General features: G+C 45.7%; 2 protein-coding genes across 6 annotated transcripts in view; both read left to right on the top strand.

Annotated features, from left to right (window-relative positions):
• LOC140588729 (NLR family CARD domain-containing protein 3-like) overlaps positions 1-12,056 on the top strand; it is a 300,771-nt gene that overhangs the window by 94,148 nt on the left and 194,567 nt on the right. For 2 of the 5 annotated variants that reach the window (XM_072710669.1, XM_072710670.1), the window contains exons 2-3: positions 9,991-10,054; positions 10,236-10,464. In XM_072710669.1, the coding sequence (XP_072566770.1) occupies positions 9,991-10,054; positions 10,236-10,464 (293 nt within the window). Of the gene's footprint in view, positions 1-6,566; positions 7,178-7,593; positions 7,696-8,219; positions 8,334-8,378; positions 8,476-9,990; positions 10,055-10,235; positions 10,465-12,056 lie in introns of those variants that run through there. The other 3 variants (XM_072710672.1, XM_072710673.1, XM_072710671.1) reach the window with 3 other exon arrangements.
• Positions 1-12,056, top strand: part of LOC111837912 (NACHT, LRR and PYD domains-containing protein 3-like) — a 253,964-nt gene that overhangs the window by 227,711 nt on the left and 14,197 nt on the right. The gene's annotated exons all lie outside the window — the stretch shown is intronic.

Raw genomic sequence — 12,056 nt, 5'->3', positions numbered from 1 at the left:
AAAAAAAAAAACAGCCTAATCACACGACTTCACTGGAATTTGGTTTTATTTGTAGGATGATTAAAAGCTATAACAGGAAATGTCACCAAAGGTAGCCTAACATCATAGGCCTGCATGAGAATTGAACACTTTTGCATTCGGCTATAGAGAACAGCTTTTTATCAAGTAGCCTATTTTTTATTATTACATAAAAGAAAAATGCCATTTTGTTTTTCATTAAAAAAGGGCAAAAAGAAAACACTGAAAAATGGCAATGGGCAAAAAGCTAAACACAAACTTATATCCCAGTTAGTGCTCACTGGGATACGCGGAAGTGCGGCTGTTTAGAATGTGAATAGCGATCTTCACGCGAAGGCGGTACTACACGCCCCCCATGCAGGTAAAACAAAGAAAGGTGACATGGTTTACTTTTTTGCCGATTTAATCTAATTTTAAAAACTTTAAATACCTTCGACAATGGAGTTTTGAAAAGAAGACAGATTACAGATTTAGCCAGCGTTTTTTCCATGATTCTACACAAACATTTCAGCGAGATATAAACTGAAATAGACGAGAAAGATACGCGGAAAGATACGCGACATCGCCGACGATGCCGTGTAACCCAGGGGGTTAAGCAAACAAAAAAAATACACTTATCTACAGTACATCATGTTAAGCTATGTGTAATTTCGCGGTGGTATTTCAGTTTTTAATAATCACAGTTCATTTAATGTAGGCTATTTGCTTTCACATTTGGGCTCACGTTTCTTGGGAAAAAAAGTTTCTAAGCAGTTGCTTTCCCTCATTTATTTTTTTGTTTCTTTCCTGCCTCTCTTTTCTTTTTTGAAAACCGGATTTAGCTTTCTTTGGCATCATCTTCCAACACGGATTTAGCTGTTTCATCAGAATGACCGCTAAATTAAATGCGCCTAGTTAAAAAGCCCGGTGAAGACTATACCATTGCAAGGGGTGAGGGTGCTTGTCCTCAGGCACTGTAAGCTAGGACACAATTCAATCCGTCAACCGATTTATTTTCCCACAAAAATTAAATTTACATTAGATAGCAACATTTATTGTGATCTTTGAATAATATTAATATTTAAAGGAAAATAAAATTCCAGATTCCTTAGGGGCCCTCCCCCCACATGGGGCCCTGGTAACTCAGTCCCCTTTTTCCCCCTACTACGACGCCCCTGCCAGTATTTCACTTGTATTATTCATTACTTGCTCGTTTAATAATTCCTTAGTAGTACCTTCAGTAATTGCTTCAGTAGGTCACAAAGGTTTACAGAATTAACAGATATAGTAACAAATATAGTGACTGCTCGGGATAAAATATGTCTCATGATTCATTAATGATTAAGTGTTGCGGTGGGCAGGATGCGATAAGGACACTGATGCAGATCGTTTCAGCCAAACGCTTTATTATCCTTTTCAAGAAATCCAGACATCAAAAATCTAACTCTTGATCCAAAAGTGTGGCCTAAGTTCAGGTGGGGGTCAGGCGATTGGTGACAGTAGTCAGGGGGCTTGGCAAGACTCGTAATTGGTGGATAGGCAGGAGGTTGTGCGATGGGCATGGATGGTCAGAGGGCTAGACAGAACTGACATGCCAGACGCGTATGAGTAGGGAGTACAGTTAGTGTAATTGCACACAACTGAGAAGGCGAGTGGCCCCACCCAGTTTAGCTGGTATAGCGGTAGGGAAGTCACTTCCCCAATAGTGCCAGACTTCCAACTAGGGATTCCTTGGGGGCACGTAGAGATGGAAAGCCTCTGAGTGACGTCATCAGGGTATCACTGGAGCAATCCGCGACATTAATATGAGATCCATATATAACTAACACTTACCTTGTGGTTAATTAATACATAAGTAATAATATAGTATCATATTATTTGTGCTCCGACGAGTAAAGTGTTACCAAATGGGTTAAACAAATTTCACTTTCAAATTTCAATAACCCCAGTACAGGGTTATGGGACAGAGCCTGGAGCCAATCACAGGCAGCACAGGGCACAGGGCAGGGACACCCTGGATGGGATGCCAGTCCATCACAGGGCAAACACTCACTCACAGGCTGAGGACAATCAAGAGACACTAATTCACCAAACTGCATGATCTTGGACTGTGTGAGGAAACCTGAGGAAACCCACAGGAACACGGGGAGAACATGCAAGCTGTACATGCAGAACCAGGAGTGGGAACCAGACCCACAAACCTGGAGGCGTGAAGTGAGAGCAGCTGGTCTGAAGTCCTGAAGGGAGCTGGAGCCCTTTCTTTGGAACAGTGTGGATCCGTCCTCCATTACTGCTTATCCTGTACAGGGGGGTGGGAGCCTGGAGCCTGTCCCAGGGGGCACAGGGCGGGGGGCACGATGGATAGGATACTAGTTTATAGCAGAGCACACACTCACACACACAATTACACACTAAGGACAGGGGGCACGATGGATAGGATACTAGTTTATAGCAGAGCACACACTCACACACACAATCACACACTAAGGGCAGCTTAGAGATCCCAATCGGCTGACCACATGTTTTCAGTGTCCAATATCCAACACACCTCCCACATGGGGGGACAATATTGAATGTTCAGAACAGAGCTGGGTGGGGGGCAGTAAACCAGCTCACAGCCTGAGACCCCAAACCTCATACACAGTTTTAGGATTTATTTACATTTTACTTCACAATTCATTACTACTGTGAATGAGTTTGTACTTCGTTTCCAAGAACTGTGTTGAAATTTCAGCTTAAAGCGTCACCTTACGGGATTTTCCTGCTTCTCCACCCATTTCCTAAGCAGGTGTGGTCTCTGTGCCTTCAGAGCAGACATACTCACATACATACAGTCATGCCACATATTTCACACCTGCAAACATACTTTTATGTTTACTTGAGGGATCCTTAAGCAAGATCCCTTAAGCACTTTTGGTGCTACCATCCCTCCCCAGGTGGTATATTCTTGTATGAAAGGTGAAGCTCCCCATATAATTTACAGACAATACACAATATACAAGCCATATATAGATTAAATACAAGACAGGTCATATACCTAAAGTGCCAAATGCAATAAGGATTACGTAAGGGAATGAGATTGCAGATGATACTGCTCGCCTATTTATGAGGGTGTTAGCATGAGGAAATAAGCTGTTCCCCCGCTGAGTAGTTTTGGTACAGGGTTCTGTAACATCTGCTGCAAGGGAGGAGCTGAAAAAGCTTGTGTACAGGGTGTGAGGATTCTGTAATGATTTTCCCTGCCTGTTTCCTGGTTCTTTCCTGGAATCATTCAAGTTCTGGAATGCGGACTGCAGACCGTGATGAATGCACATACGACGGTTTCCATGACTGCGCTGTCGACGTGTCTCAGCAGCACCTGTGGCAGGCTATACTTCCTCAACTGACACAGAAACAACATCCTCTGCTGGGCCATTTTCAGGATGGAGTTGATGTTGGTCTCCCACTTTAGGTCCTGGGAAATGGTGGTTCCCAGAAACCCAAAGGTCTCCTTGGTTGACACAGTGCTGATGGATATTGTGAAGGGGGACAGTTCTGAGGAGTACCTCTTAAATCCGACAAATTGTGTTACGGTTTGGTGAGAACTGGGAAGAGTATGACGATCCACTGAGCGGCGCCAAGACAAAAAGGGATTTATTAAGTAACAAAAACAAAGGGAAAACCACAAAAAGAAAGGGAGCACGAGGGGTCAGAACTAAATGGGAGAAATAGCTAACAAGGAACCATAAATGAACATGCTAAGGTAACCAGGCAACAAAGGGAAGCAGGAGCTAGAAAAACCAAGCAGAGCAACAACACACAGTAACATGAGCAATGGCACAACGAATAACAGGGTAGAAACAAGCAATTAAATAAAAATAGACAACCGGGCTAATGAGGGAGCAGGTGTGGCACATATACAAGACAATGAAGAAATAACAAGGGGATGCAAGAGGTTGGGTAACTTACACTAATGAGCACAGGACTAGGAGCTCTACAAACACTGACACTAGGAAACACCAATCACACACTGGGAACACCATACAGAGGAAATAAATATGGAATAAGCAGAACATAATAAAACAAGGAAGAAGCTAAACAGGGAAATAAAGAACTAATAACAAGCACTAAGGAAAAGAGATGACCAATAATTGAACAAAACAAGTAAAGCTGGTTCCTGGCCAGAGTCAAACCCATAACCAGAGGGCTCACAGCCTCTGAGGGGGGGTACACTTAGCCTGTTTAGTTACACAGTAATCCGGGGAGTAGGGGAAACACAATAGGGATTTAGGATTAAGATAGAGGAGGGAACTGGATGGCCAGCAGCAACTGCTGGCCAACCGCTGACGACGTACTTGGGACGGGTACCGACTCTGGCAGTTACCGGCTAAGCAAGAAATCCTGCTTTGTGATACAGGCCCACCATCCTCCTTTATTAATTAATAAAGACAGTCTTAATTACAAACAACACACTCATTATATGTTGCTGTATTGTTTGTCCATCGAGTAGATAAAGAATGAAGGTCATTTAAGAAAAAGGATAAGGATCTTTTGGAGGGAAGATAATTTGAGTCAGGCATCGATCAGACCTGAAAGACACCACACAAGTGTTTACCCACTGTTCAATAAATGTTTCAAGTACATGTGAATAAATTAGGACACCCCATTAAATATTTAGTTATGTATTAAGAAATATCAACATATCAATATTAAATCTTCTTTTCAATTATATTTGTAGATAAAGGTGATGTAATTATATCACTTATGCAAAAACAAGAAAAAAAATCATTTATTCAACAAAAGAAATTAACTAAGATGCCAATTTCCATTGAGGAAAAAGTTAGGACACCCTCACATTCATGACTATTTAAAATGTCCAGAATTTGATTCCGGGCACCACATTAGGTGAAAATGGTTAGAACATTGCTACACAGCCCAGGAGCTTCCGTTGCTGTTTTGCCTGTACATTTTTTATTTTGTTTTCTTTTTTGTTGTTGTTTGTGATAAGGTCATGTGGCTTGTTCTTTTGTAACTTGTGTGAACAAGTGACTGGGCAATGACTACTGCTGGTGCACATGCTTCTTTTCTGATTAGGGTTAGTTTCTGGGTACTGGCTGGTCTAACTTTGTGTGTGTGTGTGTTTGAGTCTATAGTGTATTTATTATTCGCTCGCCAGCTATCGAGCCGGTGAACGTGATGCTGGTGTTTTGGGGGTGTTTGGTGTGGCCTTTTCTGCATTGCATGGAGTGAATAAGGTGTGAATCAGTAAGTGCTCCTACTGTATGTTGTGGTTTGTTGTGTGACTCTGTGTGTTAGTGATATACCACCTCGATACTGCAGCACTTGGTGTGTTTGCTGTGTGACTCTGTGTGTTAGTGATATACCACCTCGATACTGGAGCACTTGGTGTGTTTGCTGTGTGACTCTGTGTGTTAGTGTTATACCACCTCGATACTGGAGCACTTGGTGTGTTTGCTGTGTTGAACTTCCTTTCCCCTCTTCCTCCAGGTAACCACTCACTGGCTTACAGACTGGTTTAGGTTTGTGTATAGAACTGGACTGCCAGTACTCTGGGTTTTGTAATGGAATTCTCCCTCCCCTGTTTGACTTGTGTGTTTTTTAGCCATGTTATGACATTGTTTTGTGAACTTATGTTATTTGTAAATCCTTTTTCTTTAAAGGTTTTATAGAGTTAATAAACATTGCCCAGTTACTGAGATATGTCTCTGTGTCGTCTATGTGACGTAGCTGTTCTGAGGGAATCCTGAAGGTAACTGTAGTCATACATCTTAAGGGGTGGGGCCGTAGGCGGCGTAGTCTGGTCTCTGAGCTACACTTAGTGACCTAGCACTGTAAGGTTACACATATGAGTCTGGGGAGGGATATAAAAAGGTCTCAAGAGTTTGGAATCAACGATTCTATTGTCCAGAAAATTAAGTGGAACATTTAAAACAACTGCCAACATGGCCTGGTCAGGCTGTCCTAGCAAGAGCCCGAGGACAGACACAAGATGCTGAAAGATGTCGCCAAAAATCCTACCATGTAACCAGGACATACAGAAAGCTCTTGCCACAGAAGGACTCTATTAAAAAGTTGATGTACACTGTGTAGAGACTCACCTTGTAATCTTTAGAGAATGCTGACCAATTACTGCTGTGCACAATGTGATAAGAAACAAGTATGAAGTAGCACCTTGTGTTGGCTTAGAAGTTTCTTAGAAGTTCAGCCGAGACACCAAAAAGTAAAAGAGATGATTGACAAACTTATCATATAGGGGTGTGGAACTGTGGATCAAGGGAGAAAACAACGACGGTGATTGTCTGAGGGAATGATGATGCTTAAGTGGCGAGACATTGTTACACAATGAGAAAATGTATAAAGATTGGTGTAAAACAGTATTGGACACACTTGTAAGTGTCCGGCCTTGGTTGTAACTTCATTGTTGCAATAAAGGCTGAATCTGAATATCTACACAAAACTCCTGATTGGCTGGGAAGAAAAAACCACAACATCAGACCTGGTCAATCAGGAAATTACTGAAATAGAACCTGTCTGACAAAGTGAAGTAGGTGAAAAGATCTCAAAAAGCAACACATCCTGCCACGATCTAAGGAAACTCAAGGACAGATGAGAAACAAAGTCACATAACGCCATAGGTCACAAGTGACATCACCGTGTCCCTGGATGAACAGTGTGACCAGAAGCAGCTGGGATTCACTATGCAAAGGGAAAAATGTACCACGATGCTTTTGCACTAATTCGTAATAGAAAATTTAAGAATTTAAAAGGTGCCCGTAATTCAGCGCAGAGGAGAAAAATAACGGGAACAAAAGTGAAAAGCAGCCGCAGCACGGCAACAAATGTGAATAGTGACTCGTGATCTAATCGTGGTTAAAGTGTCACTGCAGAACCGCGTTTTATATGCACAAATATAATGCAGAATGTGCGTTATGACAGAATTCGGTGGCGGCGGGAGCTTGGCTTTCGCTTATCGTTTATTATTAAGTCACATGGATAATATCCCCTAAAACGGTCCGCCGTGCCACTGAGTCCGTGCCCATTTCTGCTTCCTTATTTGACACGAAGTGGATAATTTTGTGTCTGAAAATAAAAGTGAAAGTGATTTAAAGCTGGAATCGCCATTTTGTCAAGACACACGAATAAGATTCTGGAAAAAAATAAAGATATTTTTCATTGCCAGGTAAGATTATAGTTAACAGACTGAACTAATAATAAAATTAACATGTATGACACACTTATATAGAGCGGCGGTGCCACTGATTTAAGCGCTACTTCACTTTTTTGTCTTTCTCCTTTAAAGTAAAACGTCATTTTGTTATTTCTGTAAATTGTAGATTTATTGCCAAAACATTTATCAGTAATACAGTTAAGATGTGTTACATTGCATGTCGATCTATGTGCTGAGCCTGAATTTTGTGCTGGTGCTCCTAAAATTTTCAGTAACTTTCTCAGTACTACTGGAGAAAGTCAGTCTGCTGCCCGGATATGAAATGTGTCAGAGTAACAGAGTGGAGACCCAGTGGGCTGATTCAGTGTAAAAGTGCTGAGTACTAGATATTGTTTATGTATGTATCTGTTTACCCTTCATGTTCACAGAGGCCCCAGCAGGTATCATCTGGTCTGGATCGGCACAAAAATGGAGGAAGCTGCTTCTGAAATGCGCCCCCCTGTGGAGTGTAAGAGAAAGAGCACTGAGAGGTAACAGTGTTACAGCCACTAGCATGCATGTCTCTCTGGGTCTATAGTCAGGCCATAACATAAAGTAAACTGGGCTCCTAGCTAGGGCTGGCTCAGTGGGCAGCACTGTAATATGTGTAGCTTAATAAAAAGACCTCGCCATCTTCTTTCTTCACCTTTTTCTTCCACGATCAGCCAGTTGTTTTATACAAGAGGCGAGTAACAGATCATCCCTCCTATACAAAATGGCCATATAACAAAAAATAAACAAGCAAACAAACATATATATATAAAGGAGAAAACTACCAAAGACCCATATAATGATGTAGCTTTTATTAATGATACTAAACCTACAATAATCTAAATTATAGGTGTGACTATTTCATATTAAAGTTAACTGTAAACTAGCCTGTTTACATCAAGAGCTTCACAGCATATCAAAGTACATGAAGGCAGAGCAGAAAGCTAAACAGCAGTGTAATGCCGTCCCCATTGTATGAAGTATATTTATACCATGATGGTTTGTTTCCTCTCGCTGCCCACAGTGTCCTGATGGAGAGAGCAGACTCCCCTGTACCCAGCTGTGTTTCCCTGAAGAGTGACATGTCAATGGAGCCCCCAATCTTCTTCAGTGAGGGACCTTTTCCTACAGATCAAAGGTAAATATACATTAAAATATTGTGTAAAACACTCAGACTCTCAGTCAAAAGACATACAGGCAAACACAAGCTACAAGGAAAAAAAATCTTCCATGAAGCATCCAGTCAACTTCAGTGAGGGACCTTTTCCTACAGGTCAAAGGTAAATGTGCATTTAAACAAACACTGTTTAAAACACTCAAGCTCTCAGTCAAATGGCAAAGAGACATATACAAGCTATGAGGAAAGAAACTTTATAATGAATGCATAATTTCTTAACTTGTCAAGTGCAGTTGTCTTTGATAATTTAAACAGATGTTCTGTCTGTATTCTGTCTGTGTTCTACACTGTCCAGCCAAAAAAGTCTGCATTTGAATTTAAATCAGCAAATACTTAAAAGCCAATGACTGGGTCAGTTTTATAGCTCAGGAACATCATGCAGCAATAAAGTGAAGTCAGCTGAGAGCCTGAATCTATTGACTGGCCAGGTTATCACATGGATAAACCGGGGACCTTCTGATCACAGGCCCAGAGGCTTAATCTGCCGAGGCTGGGCATAAACCGACGACCTTCTGATCACAGGCCCAGAGGCTTACTCTGCCGAGGCTGGGCATAAACCGACGACCTTCTGATCACAGGCCCAGAGGCTTACTCTGCCGAGGCTGGGCATAAACCGACGACCTTCTGATCACAGCCCCAGAGGCTTACTCTGCCGAGGCTGGGCATAAACCGACGACCTTCTGATCACAGGCCCAGAGGCTTACTCTGCCGAGGCTGGGCATAAACCGACGACCTTCTGATCACAGGCCCAGAGGCTTACTCTGCCGAGGCTGGGCATAAACCGACGACCTTCTGATCACAGGCCCAGAGGCTTACTCTGCCGAGGCTGGGCATAAACCGACGACCTTCTGATCACAGGCCCAGAGGCTTACTCTGCCGAGGCTGGGCATAAACCGACGACCTTCTGATCACAGGCCCAGAGGCTTACTCTGCCGAGGCTGGGCATAAACCGACGACCTTCTGATCACAGGCCCAGAGGCTTACTCTGCCGAGGCTGGGCATAAACCGACGACCTTCTGATCACAGGCCCAGAGGCTTACTCTGCCGAGGCTGGGCATAAACCGACGACCTTCTGATCACAGGCCCAGAGGCTTACTCTGCCGAGGCTGGGCATAAACCGACGACCTTCTGATCACAGCCCCAGAGGCTTACTCTGCCGAGGCTGGGCATAAACCGACGACCTTCTGATCACAGCCCCAGAGGCTTACTCTGCCGAGGCTGGGCATAAACCGGCGACCTTCTGATCACAGGCCCAGAGGCTTACTCTGCCGAGGCTGGGCATAAACCGACGACCTTCTGATCACAGGCCCAGAGGCTTACTCTGCTGAGGCTGGGCATAAACCAGCGACCTTCTGATCACAGGCCCAGAGGCTTACTCTGCTGAGGCTGGGCGTAAACCAGCGACCTTCTGATCACAGGCCCAGAGGCTTACTCTGCTGAGCCACATGCTGCCCCCCCCCCCCTCAAACAAACCCACTGTCGCCTCTGGCTGGCTGTCTGGGGGCATTCGGCAGGGACGATGTGAAGCGCTTTGAGACAATATAATATTGTGAAAATGCACTAAATAAATAAATTTGCATTGGATTGAATTAGATTAACTTTTCTGCCTTATTCACAGAGACCAAATTGAAGAATGCAGTTCAGATCTACATGATAAATCGGGTTTATCATCCATATTGAAGGTCTGTATTTGTTGCTGATATGTTTTCTTAGCTGTTATGTGATTTAGCTTATGTTTTATACAGCTGAATAATAAGAAATTCATCCTGTTAAAGGAAATATATTTAAAACTATGATTCACATTTAAAACTTTGAAAAGGTTTGGTGCAAGTAGCAATAATTAACTGTGACTTTTTATTTTAGTCACTAGAGGAGAAAGCCGTAAAGTTCCTAAAGGATGAGCTGAAGAAGTTTGTGAGGCACCTAGATCAGATTAACCCAGAATGCTCTGGGCCTCAGCTGGAGGAGGACAATGACCTGGACAGTGATGGTCAAATGCAGAAGACCTGTGGCAGAGAGGGAGCTCTGAAGATCACACTGTACATCCTGAGGACCATGAAGAAAAATGATCTCGCTGACATACTGGAGAAGAGTAAGAGCCTCATAACATTCTGTACATGTACAGTATTGTGCTGAAGTCTTAGGCAGCCAGAGAGAAGGATCTTCATGTTGGTGTGTGAGCCAATCCAAAAACTTTCCTAAAGTCACCCCAGTATTTGCAGAAATCGTACATCCATGTATTTTTTGACTTGACCACTAGCACACGTCATATGGCTAATCAATATCTCATTGACATTTTTACTAATTTAATTAGTGAATGAAGTGAGCTGTGTCACGACTGGCGGGCGGGCGAGCAGGAAAGCAGGCGAGCTGAGCCAAGAAGTCGGACAAACAGGGTTTTAATAGGAACGGGATGGCTGACAGGCACGAACATCGAGACAATACAATGACGGATCTGGGGAAGACTGACTCAGACGAGGACTAAATACAAAAGACAAGCTAGACATAACAGGACTCAGGTGATCACAATCAGGGCTGAACACGAGGTAACGAGGTGGGCGTGGCACACATCGGGATCGAACGGAGCGGATCGTGACATAACCCCCCCCCCAAAGACGTGCACTCCGGGCGCGCCCCAAGGGGAGGCGACGAAGGAGACAAAACCGGGGAAACAGGACCGAGACACAAAACAGAAACAGGGACGAGAAGAAGGACAAGACACGACAAAGAACAGGAAACGCGGACAGGCAGACAGAGAAAGGAGACACGGGGGGAACACCCACAGGCGACACGAAGGGGCCAGGGGTGAACGAAGGAGACACAGAGGGCCGAGGAGCAGAGACAGGAGGCAGAAAGGGAAAGGGAGGAGGAACAAGGGGAGCCCGAAGGAACCCAGGCGGGCGACGGGCAGCGGCCGGGGGGGCCGCAGGCGAGAGGGAGGAGGGAGCAGGAGGGGACCACCCAGGGGCCAAGGGAATGGGATGAGGGAGTGACGGAGGGGACATGGAGGGAGCAGGAGGGAACACCGGTGCAGGCAGGCAGGAGGGGGAAGCCACGGCAGGCGGAGGCGCAGCCGGAGCCGGGGAAGGCGCCGTCCGACGCCAAGCCGGAGCAGGGGGGCCCGGAGGCGGCCGACACGGAGCCGGAGGCGGGACCGAGGACCGGCACTGAGGAACCAGGGGGGGACCCGGAGGGGACCGCCGACCCCGAGCCGGAGGACCCGCAGGCAGCCACCGAGCCACAGCCAGGGGCCGAACGGGCGAGCCAGGGGGCAGGGTGGGCGGGACCCGGGCCCGACGCCTATGTCCCCGTCCCTTACGGGACACTGAAAGGCGGGGTCCTGGGGGGCGTCGGCCTTGCCGGGGTAAGGGCGGACAAACAGTCAGGGCCTCTAAGGAGGCAACAAGTGGGGCAGCCAGAGCCTCGGGCGTGGCCGCAGGCGGGGCAGCCAGAGCCGCGGGCGTGGCCGCAGGCGGGGCAGCCAGAGCCGCGGGCGTGGCCGCAGGCGGGGCAGCCAGAGCCGCGGGCAGGACGGGAGAGGCGGCCTCAGGCAGGGCCGCAGACAGGACGAGAGAGGCGGCCTCAGGCAGGGCCGCGGGCAGGACTGGAGAGGCGGCCCTAGGCAGGGTCGCGGTCACTTGGCCAGCAGGGGGCGCCTCGGAGGGCGCTTTGGATGTGCAGTCA

The sequence above is a fragment of the Paramormyrops kingsleyae genome, chromosome 4, assembly GCF_048594095.1.
Source record: "Paramormyrops kingsleyae isolate MSU_618 chromosome 4, PKINGS_0.4, whole genome shotgun sequence".
Taxonomy (NCBI): domain Eukaryota; kingdom Metazoa; phylum Chordata; class Actinopteri; order Osteoglossiformes; family Mormyridae; genus Paramormyrops; species Paramormyrops kingsleyae.
Note: the sequence above shows the minus strand (reverse complement) of the source record. Positions and strands in the feature narration are given on the sequence as shown.